General features: G+C 37.6%; 1 protein-coding gene and 1 long non-coding RNA gene across 2 annotated transcripts; both read right to left on the reverse strand.

Annotated features, from left to right (window-relative positions):
* Nucleotides 1-352: 352 nt before the first annotated feature.
* On the reverse strand, nucleotides 353-18,377 carry LOC108664566 (lactosylceramide 4-alpha-galactosyltransferase-like). Its single transcript, XM_047885378.1, has 7 exons — nucleotides 18,343-18,377; nucleotides 7,227-7,423; nucleotides 5,502-5,638; nucleotides 5,156-5,254; nucleotides 2,757-2,913; nucleotides 2,308-2,435; nucleotides 353-493 (listed from the first exon to the last, which is right to left on the reverse strand). The coding sequence occupies exons 1-7, from the start codon at nucleotides 18,375-18,377 to the stop codon at nucleotides 353-355; spliced, it is 894 nt and encodes a 297-aa protein (XP_047741334.1).
* Nucleotides 18,378-20,446: 2,069 nt separating this feature from the next.
* Nucleotides 20,447-21,980, reverse strand: LOC125179461. Its single transcript, XR_007157276.1, has 2 exons — nucleotides 21,863-21,980; nucleotides 20,447-20,777 (listed from the first exon to the last, which is right to left on the reverse strand). It is a non-coding gene; the product is annotated as an uncharacterized LOC125179461 (long non-coding RNA).
* Nucleotides 21,981-24,181: the final 2,201 nt, after the last annotated feature.

Genomic DNA, 24,181 nt, shown 5'->3' on the forward strand with positions numbered 1-24,181 from the left:
CGATTTTTTATTCACAATATAAGAATCAATAACCTTTCAAAAAATTTACAAACATTCGCTCTGAATCATAAATTGCTTGACTGAAAATCCACTTTGTCCGCGAACGTCTTTTCTCGGGAGTATGTAACAGATTATTCGGTTTAATAGACAGGGCTTTTACATTTATGATGGCGCATTATTGTAAAGACTAATGTTCGGTATTAATTTATGAGCGATTCCTATGAAGAGGTAGGCAGATTATTCGTGGCCCAGAAAATTCGTGGTATTTATTGAGAACGAAGTCAGCTGTCACAGCCATCTTTATTGCAACGCTAAAATTTTGATTATTCACGTCGGTATTACTATATTGTGTTCAATTTCTGAGAAGAGGATGATTCTTGATGATTAATGGGCAGACTTGTTGTGCGATCTTGAGGAGAAGGCTACTCTTTCTTGGATTTCTTTCTTTCGTCAATTTGTTGCAAAAATGCACGCCGTAGCTGTCCGGAAAGATCTGTGAATAAAAATTTTCTAAAAATTTAAACGTACATGGATTTGACATGTTAATGCGAGTACATAACTTTCATATATCATAATTTTTCAACTTTGGAAAATATTTAAAACCTTGCATATTTTAACATATTTTAGCAATGATTTAGTTAATACATTTTTTTCTGAAATTTTGAAAATTTTTCGTTATTGTACACATCAAGAATGTATCTAAGATGATAAAAATAGCAGACGTCTTGGACTTCCTGAGAGGCCTAACTAGTGCTTTTTGGACAGACCCCAGCACCCGAATCATGGAAGTTTCACAAAGTTTTGCTCATGAGTCTATTAATAAATAGGCGATATAAAAATAGATATAGTGTAAACAGAAGGCGTGGAGGTCTGGAAAAACCGTTGGATCCTGAATCAAATCGTTGCAGAGCACCGTAAAACAATAGATTATGATGTCAGTGCAAAATCAGTGCTTTCAACGTACATACAAAAAAACGAATATTCTTCAGGACTGCAAATATTTTAAATTCCAGTGTAAGAACTACAATTAAGAAACACATGTAGTAATCGCAGAATAACTGATATGATGTATTCCCAATGCGAAGGAGGTTTGTAAAATTAAAAATTGTTCATCCAAGAAGCGAGAAAGCCTATTTTCTCCCGACTTACTTCAGCCGAAATAAGCGTGCATTCCCGACTGTATTACGCCTTCGAGGTTGTAAGAAGGCCGGAAAAATGGGCTGAAATATATGCTAAGCAGTTCTCGGCTCGAATGTATTTCCAAAAAAGTAATTTGAGTCCGAATTTGCGGCAAAATTTTAGCAGCCAATATAGTGAGATATAATTTGTTCTAATTATCTAAGTGGTCCCACTATTTTTTAAAGCCTTTTGAGTTACGATCTACTTTATACTACTATCAGGTTAGTCTGTTAGAAAAAGTATTAGTTAAAGTTAGTCCAATTCAGGTAATAATATTAAAGTTAATGCATTCCAACTTAATAAAAACCCCTGCAAATCCATATTTAACAGTGAAGATAGGACTCTCATTTTACTCTCAATTCAATGTATGGAAAAACAAATTTGTTCTTCAAGTTAAATGTACTCATATAAAGCATAACTAAAATTTAAATTTACAGTCTAACACTTTCTTCAATTTTCTCCAATGTAATCAAATTCTCCCACTGAGAAACAATTTCAGGTCCAAGTATTATCCCGACACAATAAGAGGGAGATTTCATTAGTTAACATTTGTAAAGTTTGTAAGATCTATTTCGGGTGAGATATTTTGGTTATCCAATAATTTCTTTGTGAACTCTAAATTTTCGTTTTCAGTTCGTTTTCGTACCTAGTCTACCGCCAGTAGCTCTTCTTGTTGTGATAAAGAATTTATTTTTCACGATGGCAAAATTTGACTTTGAAAGTGACGATAATAAATTTGATGATCAATTTTCGCTGTACTTGAAAATCTGAGTGAATAAAAGAAATAATTAGTGTAAATCAGTTTTACATTCTTGACGACTGACTAATTATTATATTGAGGTCTTTTGGCGTCAGCTCAAGCGAAAAATTGCACTGCTTGCAAACACCAGGAGAGCGAACTGAAGTCTGGTAGATCCTGCAGAGCGCCAAAGACAGAACAATAAGTATCCTGGACACTCGGCTACGTGCCATAACAGCCCCTGTATATATTTGTGGTGCAAGGCTTCAAACACATACACATACAAAATAATTGAAAAATATGTTTAAGATTAGTTGAAATTGGTAATTGGACAGAACTAAAATATAGGTGGGACATTAGTTCAATTGTTCAACATCAGGCAAACTTACTTCGTGTATAGTTTTGTTGTTAGATTCTACTGGGGCCAGGAATAGAGTTGGCAGAGCGTGAGCCCAATATACTGGATAGAAGTAAGACGTTTTTAAGGCCAGCCAATCACAGAGCTCAGGTTGTTCATCTGATGTGAAGAAATAAAAATCTGAAATCTGAGGTATGAAACCAGACAATTAAATCGTTAGTTTACAAAAATCTGATGAAATTATCTGATCTGATGAAAGAAATCAGATGACATAAAATGATGAAATTATTGTAATTCTCGTGAAATATTTTTGTAAACCTGGGTACTTGGATATAGTATCCGTCTTGCATGTAATATTATTCACCTAATTACTCCTGACTCCCTGTACGGAGAATAATTATAGATTTCTAATTCATATTGAAACTAGAGTAATTTCGAAATTTTATTTCATATAATTTGGTTACCAAACAAAAAACTGACCATGTTCATTTATAATCTTCAACGAAGTTTCCGATGAAAAAGGGCGTGGTTCATCTGAAACAGGTTGACCCATCGCGTTGCGCGGGGTGGCGTCACAACCCGAACGCTCCACCGCTTTCGTTATGGCGATCGGACCGTTCCAGGAGTATATTATCCCCTTGAATAGAAGAAATATTAACGAAGAAGTGAAGATTGTATGTTCAAATGTAGAATATTATATACATGAATGATAAACAACTTTAAAAACTTCAATTGGTACCACCAAATTCTAAACACTGCAACTTTATTGGAATTTGGTGTACGAGGGCATAGTATTACCGAATATTCCCTAGTACATCAATGGTATTTCTTGGATCATTGTGAATGGTAAGTTATTAGCGAGAGAAACTATTTACCATAAGGCTCAGAAATTACACCTGGAAGGAGTTAAATTGATAGCCGCTTCAAATACTATTTTGTTCATGACTAAAGTAGGTAGCTAGCAATCATGTGAAGAATTCCAATACAGAGAAGATTAATCAATTCATTTTGAAGACGTTTCCACGCAGTTTACAGCAATTAAAGAGCGCGCGCAAAGCGGCGTGCTCACCCGTTATTTTTCACTCAAGCAACGATTGAAGAGGAGACTAAGCCCAGCAAATGTAAAGACTAAATGAGAAGTAGAGAGCGTGAGTGACAGAGAGCGCATTTTCTCGTCGACAAAAACGTGAAGTCACGAACGGACAGACAGAAGGACGGACAGACGGACATGGCGAGCACAATAATGCATTTTTTCCATAAATGAAAAGATGCGTGAAAAACACAAAATTTGTCTATTAACAATTCAAGGGGACAGGATCTAAAAGCTGAATTTAAACTGGGCCTCTGAGAAGTTTTGTTCAATAAATGCATCCCAATTGTAAATTTTCATGTTTTAATGGTGAATATTTTCAATACCAGTTCTTTCTTTCGATACAAAGACATGATCCCTTTTAATATGTCTATCAATGCAGTTGTACACGATGATCATCTGCGTATGTTAGGACGACGTCACGCAATATTTACTCTAGGGTCGCAGAACATAAGGCAGGAGTTGTAGGACTGGGCCTAATTATCAAAACATTGCCTAATTATCAAAGTACACGTAACGACTTACGTGTGGCGTAATCGCTGATATGAAGACGTAACTCTAGCGGTGGTATTATCAAAATATTTGCGCGGGAAGCTACGTACAAGAAGCTGTACGTACATAGCTCTATACATCTGCTCGGAGGTGTCGTAAATGGAGTTACGTACAAGTTTTGAGTGTGCCAATATAAAACTATTGATTTACTTGTAAAACGGTGAATTATTATTGAATTTTTTTCAATAATTCGACGTTGACATAATATGTGACCGTTCAAAACGATGTTTTTGGGTGAAAAAATTAAATTGTGTTAATGCCAGCTAATTTCCTTTCCTTTTGTGCTATAATTGACAAGCAAATGTTGGCAATCTTATCTAAGAGTTTTATGATCATTAACTAAAACAATATCTTCATGACTTTTTGATTCCAAATTAAATTTTGTTTGTCGTAATTGCAAAAAAAAAATGCAATCAAGGCGGTGTCATTGCTATTTGGACAACCTCCTTTCATCCACGCGCACTGCGCACTGAGTCGACAGGAGTAACGATCACTAATTCAAAGCCTCTGATTGATCAGTTAGCCAGATGGTTTTGATAATAGCTTTTCTGATGAGTCTTGCATACGAAAGTTTTGATAATGTCAAAATTAAGGTGTACTTACGTAACACGTATCTTCTTGTATGTACGTATGAAGAGATACGAATTTTTGATAATCCGGCCCCTGGGCAGCTACTATCATGCCCTCCTGATTCGGCTGTGCGCGCTCACGCCGAACAGTGTGACGTTCCTTTATCTGGTACTGACTTTAAGATTTTTGCTTCCACTTCCGGTGTTTTTAATTTGCGTATTTTAGAATTGGTATAAAAAGAGTCCCAGTTTGGATTCAGCTTTAGTTCTTGGCCATCCGAAATTATAAATAGATAAGTTCTGCAATTTTTTTCTTGTGCTATATCTTTTTCTTGTAAATTTGGGTTGTAATTTCGGTTCTTTGAATTTCAATTGTACTAACTAGTGATTTTATTTGCATTCTTTAATCTTCGAAGTGATGATGGAGCTGGTCTCCGGAAGATATATGACGAACTTTTGTGGAATTTTCTCTGCTTCTAAGTTTCTAGTATAATTTGCGATTCAAGCGAATGAGTGACATAAAACTTTAATGTTACCAAATTCATAGCAATCTTTGCCTGTTTTATGCCCAGATTAATCCCTGAGAGAATCTTTATAACATTCGGTGCTTAGGTAACCTAGCAAGAAAATACTGATGCATGTTGACAATATTAAATACAAACACGCACATTGTAGTCTTCAGCGATGAACTGCATGATAAGCTGAAGCATGGGGTGTCCGCGCTTGAAATGGAAGGCTGCGTTGTTGAAACTTTTTATCTCGTCAATCTGAAATATTCAAAGTGCTAATTTAAGGTAAAAAAAGCCAATTTCAAAATTTGTAGGGGATTTTAATTTCTTAAATTTAATTATATTTCATATACCTTATTAAAGTATTAATATATCAATAAAAAAATTTCAATAATATCTCACAAAACATTTACATAAATTAAATTTCAATTTGTGAATATTTAATTAAATAATGTATAAGAAACAGATAGGGTTAGCAATTCAAAAACGTAAAACATGAATTTACATGGAGTGCAATGAAGTTTGTGAGATTCAAGACTGATCTTAAAGCCAAGGTATCCATGTCGGTGTAGAAGCCTCCAGACTTGTACACAACCGCCAGTCGACACATGTTGCTTAGGTTGTTGGGTAGATAATCCACGTCTGCGAATAAAATAAAATAAAACAACATTACTATGAAAATTGACATTATTCCACCAACTCAAACGGGATCAATAGACGGATCAGTTGATTTTCAAGAGGATGTTACAAAAAAGCATATATGTACTTGGTAAAATCTTCTTTGGATACTATATGCGCATTTGGTCATTGAAATGAGCATTCTCTTTCTGAACATTCTGGTAGAAATGATTGGGACACGACACTATATATGTAAACATTCATGACTTAACATCAGGCTGACTCTTGCATCATTTATCGTGTTACGGCTACCCATATTGTATAAATATTAATTATTCAAGCTCCGAGGTTTTCAAATTCAGCTTATTTCATTATTTCATAAAATGTTACAAAATTACAAAACTCTAACCAGACCTTAAATATCCTAGGTCGTCCGCGAATATTTCAACATAAACAATGACATTCCTACACGTTATAGTTAGTATGATGAATGAAGATTTAAACTGAATTTAAAACTGATCAATGAAGATTTAACATGATGAATGAGAAATAAAAAAAACTTGTGTTTTAAATTTTTCATACCATCACTTATTTTGTTGCTCTTATTTAATTTTTGGTGATGTGTTGTTGTCTTTCCATTCAAGGTATTGTATTATAGGTTAGAACTTGATGAATGAATTTTTCTTGATTGTGACACATCACAGTGAAAGAAACGAGAGCCAATATAGAATGGCAGAACAGCGGCCTCAGTCAATCTCTGACAGGATACTTTTCCATCCGCCTCTACCCCGGCCATTGCCATGAGCAAGAAGCTTGAAACAGTGTGGAGCGTTACTTTTCATAAATTGGTGCAAATTCACGGTAGTTAACTTATGCATACTAGTGATTGGTTGGTTGTTTGATGCAAGAAACGTGATTAAACCGACATCTGGAAGATAACCTTTGCTCTGAGGTTGCCTCATATCATTCACATGCCTCCCACCACAGGGCTTGATTCATACCGAAATATACAACCGCCAAAAAAACCCTATTATCCCTATCCCAAATTATTCTCTGTGACGACTCTGGCGAGCTTATTCGGCACCTAAACTGAATCCAAATTTAGAGAGCGAAAATGTTTTAAAATGTAATAAAATACACAAATATACACTACGTGCCTGTATTAATTACAGAACGCCACTCGTGTACATTCATTCGTTCACAATCACCGGAAAAAATCCGTAATGACTTCTTTTATAAAATGTGTTTCCCTATTAAGATATGCTAGGTATAATATAGAGAATATTTTAAAAAATGTCTAAGATAAATCCTTAATACATTTCCCCTGCAATTAGTGAAGGTAAATAACCAGCAAATACATAGCGTACTGTAATCATTTGGGATGAAATAAGAGGCCGAGCAAGAAGTGAACGAGCTAAGCCGTAGAGAAATTACTCTCAACCTCAACCTAAAGATGTTATAAGAGAAGAGGTGTGTTTTTCTTGCTATCTACAATCCTAACTTCAATGGTCCTTTTTGACTGCAGTAATATGAACCATTGTCACCTACTTTGTGTCCTTAATTGTTCTACAATCAGGCATGTTGAAATGGACTCTTCAAATACTTTACTTACCGGTTTCTGAAAATTTAGTAGATGTATAAAGTTGAGCGAAGGGCGTGCCATTAAGGGCCAAGCCCACGTCGAGGTAGGCGAGACGAAGGTTACGGTGGACGGCGGCTACTGCCTTCAGGTCCAACCATGACGACCCCACCAGCGATGGTGATGTCACCAGAAACCAGACAACCGCACTCGGGTTAAGCGAGCACCAACTAAAAAGTTTACTGGGATAATTTTATTTGGTTTTAAAAGTTACGTTGGAAATTTTCATCGTCACATACAGGAAAAATTGACATGTAAAGGAAAAAGTGTCGAGAAACACGAGATAAAAGTTATATAAAACCGAGAACAACAAAGTATCTTCTCTTCTGATGTATGAAAACACAATTAAAATAAAATTTCACGGGAAAAATTTAGACGTGGATATCTAATCAAGTAACGAATTTGATAGCCAGTCTAATTAAAATATTTTTTTTACTTTTCAGATTTTTCAAAATCAATAATATTGGATACTAAAAATCCGTTTGAAACTCTTCATATTTTTGTTTGCACACATTTCTTCACTAAAGAAGAAATGTATGTTATACATAAATTCCGGGTTTTTCATTGTCATCGCTACGAATTTATTTTTTTTAATGAGCTCAATGAATCTAAGAAGCAAAATTCATGGCATTTTTCTATGTAAGTGACGCATGGTTACTTAGCATTAATTGGTTACACTAAATGGGAAAAATGATGACCATGCTGATAACGTGGAAAATAGGGGCGGAAAAATAGCAATTGGTTTACCTGTATATCCAAAAGTTATTTGATAAAAATTGCTAGATTTGATGTTTGAGGTCACGAGCATCTTTAAAAGGCCTACCAAAAAGCTGGAAAACAAGAATACTGTCGATTAATTCATTATTTTCCCAGTTACATTTATAATATCAGCTATCGTCGCATTTTGTTGAATTTTAAAGTAAAAATATCTGTTTCTGTGGTAACGAGTAAAAGTATGAGCTGTATGAAATGAATTTGAAGTTATACTCCTTCCAGCATTTTTTTAATTCATCAACCACGCACGCTGCAAGACAGCATGGTTGAACTATACAGGGTTGACCCACGAGGATTTCCGTCTTTCAGTTCTGCTTTATCGTTCTCGTTACGTCACTGAGATCGAGAAACGTAAACAAAACCGTCATTCCCACGACTGATTGCATGACGGTTTTATCGCATTTCGGTGATTGGTGACGTCACTGATATCAGTGACGTCACAGGCGAACAACAACCCAGTCAGAAATCGCCGTAGTCTGGCAGCCAGCCGCGGGTAAACTTGCCTGCGCCAACGCTCGCCCCAGCGCAACGCCAGGGTGGTCAACAGCGCAGGAATGTCCACAGCAGCGCAATATTGTGGCAGCGCTTCTCGGCCTGGAAAGGGCCTGCTGCCGCAGTCAGTCTGTCCTACCGCGAGCGACCAGGCCGGCAGGCACTGCCAGCTTCCGCGCTATCGCGAAGGTGGTTGCCGCGATTGGCGGGACCGTTGCGCAAAATTCCCGCAGGCCAGAGGTGTCCGAACGTGAATTTCGAGCCAAAAAAAATCCCCACGCCCTCCACTATATATATATATATGACCTTATGACCTTACCTTATGATGACTTTAGGACGTCGTAGTCCAAGGTCACGCTGATGCGCCGCCTTCGTCGTCCTCCGTCTCCGAGTCGTCGTCGGATGTAACGTTGGACGTGTTCCGTCTATTTGCCCTCATTTGGGCCAGCTGATGCAAGACGCTGTTGCTTGTCACTTGCTGAGGGTAGTTTCCCATTACTGGATATCATCGCTAGACTGCTTGGACGCGAGGTGAAGTCGGCCAAAACGGCCTAGATTTGCGCGTCTGCGAACGTCTCTGCGGCGAACGGCCGCAATGGCTGCGAGAATTTCGAACTGGGAAATTACATTCGCAAAAATTAGCTTCTCATGGGTCAACCTTGTACTAATTCAATCATGAAAAGACAGTAGATAAACATGAATTGAGGACAGAGCCGAGATTAATCAGAATTAAATTCATTAAGTACTCCTAACAATCAAGATTTACTCGAGTGGTTTATATGGCTAATGAGCAGTCCGAAAGCGTTTTAAGCTACATTCAAAATAATTGTGAATAACATTGACGCCAGGATTGCGACATTCATGTATTTTTTGGACTTTCAAAGAACTTTATATAATCGGGCAACATGGAGCAGCGCCCCCCCTTTTTTAAATTAAATTCTTGATGAAGTATTAATTGACACGAGGTGGTTCTTTGTTTTGTTTAAAGGTACATCTAATGAGGAATGTATGATGTAAATTAGACGCCTATAAAGTTATTAAATTCTTAATGAAACACAATTTTGTAAAAAGTGCCAGAAGTGCCAAGTGCCCATTGCCCCACCTCTGGGGCAATGGGCCCATGGGCTTGGGGCAAGGTGCCCAACCTTGGTCCCTGTACCACAATTATTGGATATTTTTCGTTTAAAAATGATAAAACACCACTCTACAATTGAAATTAAGAAAAATTTAATAAAAAATATGACATTCATTCATATATTAAGAACTCAAAAAATCATATCCTTAACTTGAAAAAAATATACTCTTCGCTTAAAAAATCTATCACTGACGTGAAGAAAAATATTTCGTTGACATAAAATATAAATCCTTGACTTAAAAATATATCCTTGCGATTAAAAATTCGTCCTTGACATGAAAAAATGTATCCTTGACTAGAAAAAAAAAACATATTTAGTTGATCAGAGAAAAAACTTCGTTCCAGTTTCTTCCATAATCCAGATCTTATGTGCAGAGAATTTGTACCTAATCGTGATTTCAGCCAACACCATAAAAACTCATCAACTTTTGGCTAATTGACTGAAATAAAATTTTGGCAAGGCAAGAGTCAATAACTCGATGAGGGGTCATAAATACGCATAACTAAAAACTAAACCTGTCGCCTTGAGGCGGCAAATAAAAAATCATGCAATATGAAGTGTAATTTTTAATTCAAAAAGCTAGTCATATTTTTGAAAAGGTCATTGAGACAAATCTAATGATGCATAACACAAGACATCACCATGGGCGCTTTGCCCCGTGACATGCGTGGGCCCGTTGCCCCACTAGGTATCATTTCAATTTATATAATAATAATAAATAATAATAGCGGTTTCAGCGTTTATTAGGCCGTAGGCCTGTCGCCGACTCTTAACATCGCAGAACATTCACAGCATTCTGAGGTCTCGAACTCGCAACTCACTGCTACAATTCTGCTTTACTTAACCGCTCGGCCTCCTTGCCGATTCTGACCAGAAACTGGCGCACAGAGCTGGGATCGAACCCGCGCCTCTCTGCTCCAATCTTGGTACTCTGAACTTTAACCACTGGGCCACCCTGCCATCATTTTATGGGCCATCAGTATTTTTTATATCGTGTCAACATTTTATTTTAGAAGCTAATAGTTTAAACTTGATCTCAAAATTATCCCTATAAATATTACTTTCAAAATATAAATCACAGTAATTTCAAAAGCTTCATCTACAGTAATCGAAAACAGTTTTATTTAGCAGCAAAAAAATTTGTATCTGGGCTAAAACAGTTATTCACAAATAACTTAATAACGCAAACACTTAGCAAAACGTAAATCCGTACACTTCATCCCAGTGAAACTGTCGACCGGCGGTAGAGAACAAGGACCAATATCTGCCATACTTAGCGAGAAACCCGCTATGGGCCCATGACCCGCAGTGGGCTCGCTGCCCCATGTTACCCTATATCTTGCCTATCTAACATGGATATGAGAGTGCAAATAGATAATGCTAATAATATTACACCGACTAACCTTTCTATTACACATAGAGCCCTTCGAGTGATTGTACTTCTCGACGAGGTTTCCATTAGGTAGATATGGTACGCACCTGCTTCCGGCTCTAAGTCTCTGTAAATCCAATTTAGAGTAAGATACTATACGAAAATCAATGATGATTTTTTTTGGGAACCAATTGCTGAAAAATGTGGTTGCGTTTCCATAATTGGTCGAATGATTCAAAATATTGAATCTGAAAATGTTTTGCTTGAGTATTAATAATCAGTATTATGACACACAATAATTATCATATTCAATAATTTGCATTCATAATTAAATTACTTATAATATGACTGAATATGGTGTATGTTTTTGTTGATGAGTATTTATTACCAATATATTATATCAAAAAGATGCGTGAAATTCATGAATATTATATGAATATTATATTATATACTATATTATACTATAATATTATATGAATATTATATTATAAGATGCGTGCATATCTAGATGGTACTCGATATGTGCACCACACGTTTCAAATTACACGTCAGATGCTGGTATTGGACTTTCAAAGAAAGTCCAATGCTGGTATTGGACTTTCACACAAAATTATTGTATATTTGTAGCGAAGGACCCGAAATAATTTTTTTTCATTCGAAACCAATACCGTGATTTAAAAATTAATAAAGCGTGCATTAGCTGCATCCTTGTCCGACAACAATATATTTCAGCACAGGAGATAAAACTGTATCAACCGAGCTTTACATTGGGGAACGTCCATGGTGAAGAAATCAAATGATTTTGTGTTCATTAAAATAAAACCGAGAATTTTCTAGCACAATTTTGAAAATTTAAAGTTATTCAAAGTGTTTTTGAAGGATTTTGATTGAACATCTATCGCTTAAAGTAGTTGTTTTGCAAGTTTGTGAAGAGAGTTCTCGAGTAAGAAAACAGCGTGATAATGAATAGGTTGGGAAAAAGATGCGCCCAATATTTAACAAAGAGGCAGTGGCAACATGCGCAATTGCTTAACATATACCTCTTCGCTAACCTCGTGGTCATTCGTGAAAATAGTACCTGACTTCATGCAGAACAATTTTTAGGATGATTATTTTTCATGGACCATTTTCTAACACTGACACTTAATTGCGCATGGTGTTTATAATGACACTTTCTGGTTAGTCAAGCAAAAAAATTTATATTATTGATTCTTTCATTCATATCCAGTTGATGGTATCGATACAAGTGAGTTAAACGCTTAATGTTTCCTTGTCGCATCATAAATCTCTAAAATGAAGGTTACTTCTATTCCCCTTTTCACATTTACCGATTAATTTTTCTCTATTTTCGTACATTGAGCCCCATCGCCGGAGCGACCTTATATAGCATTCGTATAGTTACACGGAGTATAAGATCAGTTCGTGGGAGATTGAAATAGTAGATGAAAATGATGAAATTAAAACTTAGCTTTCTTTGTGCGATTAATTCATCATGCTTGGTATTATAAATCAGAACTTACGAATAAAGCACAGGAATTCTACTGGATCCGAAAAAAGCGTCAACTTCCACCAACAGATCTTCTTTTTGCAGCCCTCGCCATTTAAAAACTGAAGAGAAATTAATCAGTCATAAATTGGTAGGTAAGTTACAAAATCATAAATACTTCCATCTTTAATTTGAATGTTAATAGAATAGAAAGAGGGCCTATCATCACAGTTTACATTAACAATTTAGTAATTAGCGACCATTTACCCCCGATCAAAACCTGGTCATTTACCCAAATTGATCGAGCACTCAAAATATTTTTTAACAACGGGCTTTAGTAAAGTTTGGAAACAGTTCATTACTAACAACCCGGAACTTAGCTTAGAGCGAGTGTCAGGATGAGAAATACTTCTTTGGAATATATAATTGATATAAACTTTTGAAATACTTTTCAGAACCGGGGTGCTCACATTTATTAATCAACGCAATGCTAAAGGGTGCTTCATACACATTATTCTGGTTCTTGACACTCTGCAAAGGGCATATCACAAGCAATGAAATCACCGTGAATACTCTTCCTATCGATGAAAGGTAACTAACCATGACATACCATTACCATGACAAACTAACTGTTTGTCATGGTTTATATATGATGGTTTTGGGAAAAGTAACTTAAAATACAGTTATTAATGTTTCACGGGAGTAAAACCTATCAGCAGGATTCTGATTTTTTACCGTAGCAATATCATCTAAAATAAACACAATTCTCTTCTGAGGATCTATGTTCCTTGGGTCAGGCACAAAAGTAGTGCTATCAAAGTATTCGATCGCACATTTTTGTTTTACGTCTTTTGGGAAAATTTTCAAAATCATCAATATAGATTTTAGCATACCCATACCCATGCCCGCTAATATCCCTACCCATGACCATACACGTACCGATGCCTATTCCATACCCACACCCAAGCCCTCATATACACATACCCATGCTTATGCCCATACCAGATTTAATGTCTCTCTTTTCTCATAAGATGTATCGTAAGTGAGCACGAATGAAAAATAATTTAAATAAGCGGTTTAAAATAATTTAATCTACCAGATTGAAATCAATCAAGTAAAATTTTAATGCTGGAATAATAGCCTCCTTAGAAATACCTATCGAATTTTCTAACCTCGCAACGTGTTAACTACAGCTCAAAGAGGTTATCAAAGTTAACGAACTTTACGAATTGGCATCATAAATGATGAAATAGCCATACCGAAACCGTTTAAACCCTACACGAAGCGCATATTTAGATTTGGCTATTTTCTCCAACTCTTATGAGCAAAATCACTAGAAACTTAGAAGCAAACTCCACAAAAATCCATAGTATCTTTAAAGAAAACGTTTCGAAATCCAGCTCCATCGTCAGTTCGAAAATTCTATAACACAGATAAATCAGTGATTAGTACAGTCAAGATTACAACAAAAACCTAAGCTGTAAAACCTACCTATTTACAATTTTAAGCGGGTAAGAGCTGAAAGCTAAATTCAAACTAGGCCTCTGTTTAAAAATATACAATGATTTTAAAATGCGCAAATCTGAAACACCGGAATTGGAAGCTAAAACTTTGAAGTCACTGTCGGAAATTGGAACATCGCACTGCTCGGCGTGAGCCCGCACAGCCGAACGAGGTGGGCTCGACATTAAGTTACCAGTTCTACAACTGCTGCCCCTATGTTCTGCGACCCTAGAATAAAGATTTCGAGACGTCATCCCGACGTACGCAGATGCACATCATGCACAACTATATTTATAAACTAGGCACGCTCGCAAATGTATGCAGTATCTTTGTACCTAAAAAAAGAACCGATTTTGAAATGGTTGACCAATATAACACGAAGATTAACATTTGTGAAATACTTCGAAAAGAAAAGTTGCGAATATTTTTATGTGCATCACGAGGTTTCCTGGCTGTCCAATTGCCCTCTTGATTTTAAGCCAATATTCTACAACAGAAACGTTGATGACACTTTTTTACTTTTTAAGCATCCTTCTCACGTTAAACTCTTTTACGATTACCTAAATTTGCAGCATAAATCCATTAAACTTACTATGGAACTGGAATCTAACAATAGCCTGTCCTTCCTCGATTGCAATATTACTAAATCTAATGGCCGTTTTCAAATTTCTGTATTCCAAAAATCGTCTTTCACAGGTCTCAGTACCAGCTTTTTTAGCTTTTGCTCGTCTCGATTTAAGATTAATGGGATTCGAACACTTTTACATCGGGATTTCGTATTTGTTCTACGAATTCTGCACGCTGAATTCGAATTTCTACGCAATAACTTTTCGCTTAATCGATTTCAGACTAATCTGGTGTCTACCCAAATAAATAAATTCATGTATAAGTGGTACAATGAGGTTGCTCCCGAGAACGACGGTAGGGATGTTGTTTATTGCTCCTTTCCTAATTTCGGCCCTGCGTCCGAAACTATGTCAAGGGAGCTAAAACTTTTGTTTTCGAAGTATTTCACATATGTTAATCTTCGTGTTATATTGGTTAACCATTTTAAAATCGGTTCTTTTTATAACACTTCTCTTTAACTTCATTTCTTGTTGTTTGTTTGTCTGCTACAAATATTGTAATCAAAATTTATAAACTTCTACTTATCCTATCGATCTGAAATTGTTCACATTTGTGTAAAGTTGGAGACAATGCATGAATCAAATGACAAAATAAATGACTTTAAAAATAAAAAAAAATTTTCAATATTAAAAAAATTGAAAAAATAATTTTGTCAGCTACAAATCTTATAACTGATATTTGACACACTTTTACCTGTCTAATTGATCTGAAATTTTGCACACTTGTGTGAAGTTGGAGGCAATGCACGAATCAATTAACAGAATAAAAAATAAAAAAGTATATATATTAAAAAAATTTATATAATCAAAAATTGAAAAATTAATTTTTTAATATTCGAAAATTAAATGAGAAATTCATTGTACATCTGTAAGATGGAGACACTGGATTCTTTGGAAGTGTTAAGTAATTTTAGTAGTGTGTTTAGTAATTTAATTTAGTAATAAGTTAAAAGTAATTTTTAAACGTATATTATTTTAGGTACAAAGATACTCTCCCTATGCATATGCGAGCGTCCCTAGTTTATAAATATAGTTGTGCACGATGTGCATCTGCGTACGTCGGGATGACGTCTCGCAATCTTTATTCTAGGGTCGCAGAACATAGGGGCAGGAGTTGTAGAAATGGTAACTTACTGTCGCGCCCACCTCGTTTGGCTGTGCGGGCTCACGCCGAGCAGTGCGATGTTCCAGTTTCCGACAGTGACTTCAAAGTTTTAGCTTTCTGATTTGTGCAATTTAGAATCATTGTATATTTTTAAACAGAGCCCTAGTTTGAATTTAGCTTTTAGCTCATATCCGCTTGAAATTGTAAATAGGTAGGTTTTACAGCTTAGGTTATTTTGTTGTAATCTTGACTGTACCAATCACTGATTTATCTGTGTTCTAGAATTTTCGAACTGACGAAGGAGCTGGACTGCGAAACGTTTTCTTTAAAGATACTATGAATTTTTGTGGAGTTTTCGTTGCTTTTAAGTTTTTAGTGAATTTGCGATTCAAGCAAACGATTGACACTATTTCTTTTGAGCAAAATACAACAACGATTAAATATGTGACAGAAACGAATCAAAACTCCAAACTGTTTTAAGTGATCTAATTATGATCAGCATATCCTCCTCAAACTCTTTGAGCTGGATCAGAAAATTACGATACTAATTCCGTGTTTTATTACCCTTTTCCATTAACAAGAGTTTGAAAAGGAGTTTAGTCAAAGACTACGAACAATGAAATGTTCATAAAAATAATCTGGGAAGTGAAATTTGAAACCAAGATAAAAATAAATTGGCAAGATGAATTTAAAAAGTTATTTAAAATCTTTCCTAAATCTAAAAATCAATGTTCAACTTCACTCTTCATTGTATTTTCAATATTTCTGAGTCGTTCAAACAATTCATCTTGAATTCCTAATAATTCTGCAAGTTCCTTCGTATTCCTGGTTACATTCCGTACAACTCCATCACCCCTCTAAACAATCAATAAATGCCTTTAATTCAACCTCATTCCCCTCTAGTAACGATACTTTTTCGTCGAGGAATATCAAATTATTCATTTTTCCTTCCCCCCCCCGTAAAGGGGGGAAGGGTGGAGGCACTTTTAACGCATTATTCAGAGTCGGCCGTGTCTGGCCCGAACGTATCAGGAACCAAGTACCTGCGTGCCCTGCAATCGCCCCACGGCTGTCAAGGAATAGACCGGATCCGAATCAGGTGCTTATTTCCCTCGTACAACCAGAACCTAAAGCGGACATAGAGCCGCTAATTTACTCCACTAAGCGAGCTCGAGACATCCTTGAGCCAGCGGCTGGCAGCTATCAAAATTTTGAGAAGGTTATTGAAATTTTCCAAATCAGTATCGACTTCAAGAATTTCTTGAGTTACTTTTTTGTGAAGATTATCTAATTCTGGCATTTCCCGAGTTACTTTTGTCTGATATGGCTGATTTTTGTCTGATATGGCTGTGCAATTAGTTTCTTGTCAAATATATTAACACCAGTCACATTAATGCAGAAAATTTTCAAAACCCTAGACTTTCCGGATGTAAAGGAATTCTGGGTCACTACTACAACCGTAGTTCTGGGTAGCTGGAAAATTCCAATTACGGTCCAGGGTTAGCTCAGCCAAGGAATCTACCGCAACCAGGCCTCTCCACGGGATGCAAATCGAAACGCGCGTAACTTACTTAACATTTAATAAAAAATAGAAATCAAGCAGAAAAAGTAAGGCCAGGATACTGGTGCCCTTGAACAGCGTAAGATCGCGGTATCACTTCCACCAGGATGCAAGGCTCCACAAGGATGCAATGTTCCACCAGGATGATAGGTTCCACCAGGATGCAAGGTTCCACCAGGATGCAAGTTGCGGCTGAGTTCTAAGCTTAAAGCGCCAGGGTAAGAGGATGATGACGAGGTTGTGGATATGGATAGGGATATGGATCTGGATGGGGAGCCAGTACGTGTTACTCCGTGAATGAGTAGCCCCTTGGTGGCCAGTCAGGAGGTCTATCTGTAGCAAGGAACACGGGGGTCAACAATCACCGGTTTATGGTTATTTGCATTCAAATGGCAAGCATGTGACATGGAGCCAAGGTTAGCATATTTTGAACAGACAAGGGAACCTAGTTTGATAGGTTGGATAATACTATCACAAGCCTCAGGCCTAAGTGAATTAAGATTGAAGGTAGAGCTAATCATAACTACAACTTACACGAGAGTGGAAACAAGAAGTGCGCGTTCCACCTCCCACGAGTTTCAACGAGCTAATGACTAAGGCCATCTACGTGTACTTATTGGGTATGTAACTGCTGACGTGGCGCTGCGGGCCAATGAAGATTGGCCGCTGTTGCCATGCCTGATGAATTTCCTCTACACGACTCCCCCCGAAAGATTCTATTCTTGATAGAATTAACATTGGAAATTCATCTAACTTACTTACGACTTGGTCACAGTATATAGATATTCTACAGTAGGATTCATACTCTAGATACCGCTACTAAGCTACAAATTCGAACTAAGGCAAGAACATGAACGGAAACGGGAACAAGAATCAGAATATATACACATTTTAACAACCAGGTAAGAGACGGGAGACCAAAGCGCTATACGTCGCTTACGCATAACTCTTATCGGCTCGGGGCGACTCATGACTTAATTCAAATTGACGAAAGGTTTAGACGGGAGCGTCTAATTCGGTGAATTATCAGTCACCTGCGGATTGATGCAGGTCGTCCTCCACCAAGCATGGTGGCTCCGCCATGGTGGCTGCAAAGGAACTCTGCTAAATGATCCCCTCAAATGATCCCCTCGGGGAAAACCGCTGACAAACGTCACAAGTCTGGCAGTAGTTCCGAATGTCAGTCACGTCCCAGCCACGAAAATACGGACAATTGATGAAACAGCGAACTACGGGGAACTTATCTTTACGGCCTAAATAATCCCTAACGGTAAAAGTCGTACGGAGCGCTCCTGTTGGTCTAGGAATGAGTTCATCAGAAACAATTATGCAACTACTGCCAGAATCTCGGCAGATCATGGAAACCGGCGCGTTATTAACGGTACCGCTATACAAATATTTCAGCGGCGTCGTGTCATCTGGACAAAATTGAACAGTACGCGAGGAGGACTGACCTTTAAAATAGTTCTTTGGATTCTGCAGACAATCTTTCTCAAAGTGACCCCCATCACCACAGGCTGTGATGATGATGAGACTCTCGCTTCTGTGATTCGGCTTAAAATCACGCTGTCTATTAGACTTGAGGTCGGCTGGATAGGCGCGGTGGGCCAAGGCCCAATTATCGGCAAGCTTAACAACTTCATTTAATGAATAGCAATTTTGTTCTCTGATGAATACTCTAAGGGCGGTGGGCAATGAACTGAGAAATTGATCGACGATCATGAATTATCTGATATTTCCATAAGTTTTCTGAACGGATAAGGAATCAAGCCAAAAATCAAGTTGGCGACCCAACTGAACAGCAAATTGTTGACAAGTTTCGTCGGCTCCGATGCGCGCAGATCGAAAGTCGCTGCGATAAGTTTCGTTCGTTTTATTAAAACCACTAAGTAAAGCTAATTTAAGGGAGTCATAATTCTCCGTTATCTCAGAAGCTACGGCATAAATCTCACAGCTTTACCGGTCAAAAGACTGCCCAAGCGAATGGCATAACTCACGCTTTAATTGCACAGCAAAGAAGCAATCCTCTCAAATCGGATCCGGTATGACGTTTTATCATCGCCGTCCCTATACGTTGGCAGCTTTGGACGCAACGCAACATCTGTTAGTGAAGCATCATTGACGGCTGATGGCATTAACTCTAAGAGACGAATCTCGTGCGCCCTGGCCAGTTCGCGTGCATGCGGTAGCTTCAGCACGCGCCGCACTATCAGAAGGAGCAGCTTCAACACGGGCCACTCTCTCTGCAGCTTCGAGCCTTACATTTTCCATTTCCCGCTCGGCGGCACGCTCACCACGATGCAGCTCTTGCTGGCGGTAAATGAAGTCCGTCAAATAAGCGCCCGAAAGTCCCAAGCTCTCAGCCATGCTCCGCAATTCGGCTAAAGTTGGAAAAGACGCCATAGTTGCTGCAGAGATAAGTTAGTTCAACCAGGCGCGACAGCGTCAGAATAGGAGATTAATGCACACAAGGATTAATCAATAACAAGACGTAAATTTCTATAACATTAAACACCTACGCAATAAAACCCTGACTACCTAACTACTACAACTCTACCGTTGCCTGGAGAGCTACCCTGTAGTTTGTTCACCTAAAACAAAAGGACTGCTTTCCTTGACTGGAAGCCGAACGACTCCCAGCCCACTCTAGCCTGAACTACGAAGAGAGCAGACCCTACCGAGTCACCATGTGGCTTGCTCGTCGCCTTACCACCTTGTCCAGTGATAACTGCAGCAAATGGCATGACACTACCACCACCGCGCAGAGCTGTAGACGCTAACGCTATCCCCGGCCCAGGAAGATACGCTCCGCGTTCCAACAGCACTGAATATGCAAAAAAATTATCACTACGTCCCTGGCTCCCCTCAACACACCCTACCATCAGAATGCACAACCAATGATTGGGACCCCACGCTCATTCGATCGCTCCCAAGACGAGGCCGGTCTAGCACGCAGGTAAAGGCTGATCCACGGCTGAACACTTGTCCTGGCAAGGTCGCCAGTGTAAAGGAATTCTGAGTCACTACTACAACCGTAGTCCAGGGAAGCTGGAAAATTCCAATTACGGTCCAGGGTTAGCTCAGCCAAGGAATCTACCGCAACCAGGCCTCTCCACGGGATGCAAATCGAAACGCGCGTAACTTACTTAACATTTAATAAAAAATAGAAATCAAGCAGAAAAAGTAAGGCCAGGATACTGGTGCCCTTGAACAGCGTAAGATCGCGGTATCACTTCCACCAGGATGCAAGGCTCCACAAGGATGCAATGTTCCACCAGGATGATAGGTTCCACCAGGATGCAAGGTTCCACCAGGATGCAAGTTGCGGCTGAGTTCTAAGCTTAAAGCGCCAGGGTAAGAGGATGATGACGAGGTTGTGGATATGGATAGGGATATGGATCTGGATGGGGAGCCAGTACGTGTTACTCCGTGAATGAGTAGCCCCTTGGTGGCCAGTCAGGAGGTCTATCTGTAGCAAGGAACACGGGGGTCAACAATCACCGGTTTATGGTTATTTGCATTCAAATGGCAAGCATGTGACATGGAGCCAAGGTTAGCATATTTTGAACAGACAAGGGAACCTAGTTTGATAGGTTGGATAATACTATCACAAGCCTAAGTGAATCGAGCCTAAGTGAATTAAGATTGAAGGTAGAGCTAATCATAACTACAACTTACACGAGAGTGGAAACAAGAAGTGCGCGTTCCACCTCCCACGATGTTCAACGAGCTAATGAATAAGGCTATATACATACGTGTATTTATTATTGGCTACGTAACAGCTGACGTGGCGCTGCGGACCAATGAAGATTGGCCGCTGTTGCCATGCCTAACAAACTTCCTCTACACCGGAACTCTAGAAACTACAAGAATATTTAAGCGCTAGTCCGATCATCAGTTAATAAATTGCTCAGTTCGATGACTTCATCAGTCTTTTATGCAAACTGTTAATATGTCCTCTTTCTATACTACTAAAGTTGCTGTGTGTACTAGGTGTCTCTGTATTCGTGCTTCTTGTCTCATGAATAGGAACAAGATTATAGTGGAAGACTATATAATATATAGTTGTACAAAAAGCAGCGACATACTATACATTTTCTGATTTTCGTGAGTTGACTTGCGAGGATGTTCCCATGGAAATTTGTGCTTGTCGCACCTATAATTTTTTTTATTATAAATTTTCTTCTGTCCAATCCGAGAAATACTTCCAAGTGAATGTAATGATTTTCATTCACATGCGACAAATAAATGCAAGCCGTTCAACGAATATCAGATAACCCCGAGACTGGAATGAACGTTGATAAAATAATAGATAATGTATTAATTCAATTGAAATAAGCAAATTAAAAATGTAAATTCTGAACCTTCCCAACAGATTTGTATATTTTTCAGACGTATTGAATAATGTAAAAAGTGATAAGCCTGTTATATTCATCTAAAATATAACTATATATAGTCCATTATAAACACTTATCTAAGTGAATTTCTATAGAATCTGAAACGAAATAATTTTTTTTTTAAGAATTATGAGTTATTTATGTAAGATACATTTACCTGAAAGTCTGATGCTGCTTTGATAGCAGAAAACCAGCAATGAAGCAGTGAATATTGTTATCCATAATCCAAATTTCATCTGTCGCCTGCGCAGTTGCACATGCCCTGTCAAATAGAAGAATTGCACAATTATTTATCCAAAAATAAAAATGCATTGATACATTATTCTAATATTAAAACAAGGGTGCGTCATAACTCAAGCGACAGAATACCAATTCCATTAAACAAATTTTTGTGTGTGAGCGGCTTTTGCATGTGTAAGCAAAGATCTAGAAGTTATGCGCCAGCGAATTAATTGATATTTTTTACATCAAAACAAACAAGGCTGAAGGAAATTTCGTACATTGAACTTCTATTTTCCTTATTTTTGCCTTCGAGTTTATAACTACGAACGAAATCATTCGTAGACAAAAGTTTCAAGCATACAATAGGATTTAAGTTTGAGAATCTTAGGAAATATAATTGAAGCCAAGATCGTATTACCCTAACGAGGGTTATTAATTTCGGGAAAATCAACATTTACTCAGAGCGGAGAAGCAATTAAGGCTAGATTAATATATTTTTCCGGAGATTTATTATTGAAATTTGTATTATAATTGGGCCATATGATAGCCTCTGTATCGTTATTAAAACGTTTTTAACACGTTTTTCTTAGCTTAGCTTCGCGTTTGTTTGTTTGTTTGTTTGTTGTTAACATTGACAACAAAAATTAGCCCACTTCTGATTGCTCTAGAGATCTAAAATTCGGCATGCAGGCTATTTTCGCCTAACAATTTCAGATACAATCATAAAAACTAGCAATTAGGAAACCTAAATTAGCTTAATCGAGTAAAGTATATATATATAGTATATACAGTGCGGGCGCTTAAGTTATAGACGAGCAGGCGCTGACGCTTCGTATCATCGCTACGTACGTCAAGTCATGCTTTTTAGTCCGTGCAGCAACGGACTGAAAAGCAGAAAATAAAATACTTAAAAATACTTTACGGACTAAAAAGGAGAAAATAAAATACTTAAAAATACTTTTTAAAAAACACGTTTTTCTTGTGGACTAAAAAGTAGAAAATAAATTATGGCTCGCCCCAAAAACGTGGCTCGGGCTGTACATTCACCATTAAATTTCCAAAATTCGTGTGTTGTGTGCTTTTCGCTTTAATCATAAATCTGCCCGACACACGTATTTTGGGGCGAGCCATAATTTATTTTCTACTTTTTAGTCCACAAGAAAAACGTGTTTTTTTAAAAAGTATTTTTAAGTATTTTATATTATAATTTGTTTGTCTAGATCTAGTTACTAATTTTGACGCATAAGTGCGTTTCGTGCCAATACAAGGAACCAAAATGTTTATCATGATGAAGTTACTGGATTTACGTTTCGAAATTTGCTACATCAGTTTCAGTTTAGACCCTCCCAATATAATATAGATTCTTAATTCTGTTCAACCCAGCGAAAATAAGCTTAGTAATAATTATTGCGATAAGAGAACGAGAGTTAGAAACTTATAGGTTCAGAAGTTCTATGATACCTAATGCTAACAGATGCATTACTCTTGGTATGAAAATCTTGAGTTGACATACGAGTGCTCGTTGGCAAGAGTTAGCTGTTAACTCTTTTCCACGACTCGGTGTGGCTCGTTTCAATATCGATGGCTTTTAACTCTTTCGTTATTACTTGCATGACGCAGTGTTAATTGCGCCCAAATCCCTCAAACGCGTACCAAATCAAAGAGGACTTGTTATACCCAGGCGTAGGGTCAGAGGTTATCCAGCGTACTAATAATGGCGCAGGCGGCATCATTATTTTGCATAATGTTTGTTCTGTCTCTTATTTAGGCTCTTATCCTCGAACAGAGTTACATAATCTTTAGCATTTTAAGGATGCCCGTACCCACATCACTCACTATTAAATTCATTTTTTGAGGCTCGTAACCCTATTAATCGAGATTAGTTGCTCCAAATCTTATCGGTGTGGCTCGTACTCTCACAATTCCCCGCCTCCTGCGTTTCACACCCGAGTTAATGAAGCTCTTACCAAGATTACTCGTCACGGTAATATTTTAAACGTTCCTCTCAAATATCGTTATAGAGATTCACTGACTAAAAAGTGATCATACCTACACGAAAAATGAATTAATGAAAATTATTTATTATTAATTTTCATAATTAATGAAAATTTAATTTTCATTAATTCGGGACAAACGTCACGCATTGTATTTTCAGACATGTGCCTCATTTCAGTTCGCTGAAATAGTGATTTGCGAGCCTCAAATATACATATATGAACTTTAATTTTAAAATATCAGAAATTTATCTCGTTGT

Source organism: Hyalella azteca, unplaced genomic scaffold (assembly GCF_000764305.2).
Source record: "Hyalella azteca isolate HAZT.00-mixed unplaced genomic scaffold, Hazt_2.0.2 contig17729, whole genome shotgun sequence".
Lineage (NCBI taxonomy): Eukaryota > Metazoa > Arthropoda > Malacostraca > Amphipoda > Hyalellidae > Hyalella > Hyalella azteca.

Bases quoted from the DNA above. Each gene is read 5' to 3' on its own strand.
- LOC108664566 (XM_047885378.1), bottom strand. From the start codon at position 18,377: ATGCTTGGTGGAGGACGACCTGCATCAATCCGCAG. The intron at 7,424-18,342 runs GTGACTGATAAT...TAAACTTTTTAG, and splicing joins CGACCTGCATCAATCCGCAG to TTGGTGCTCGCTTAACCCGA. The intron at 2,914-5,155 runs GTGCGTGTTTGT...CTTCTATTCAAG, and splicing joins TCATCGCTGAAGACTACAAT to GGGATAATATACTCCTGGAA.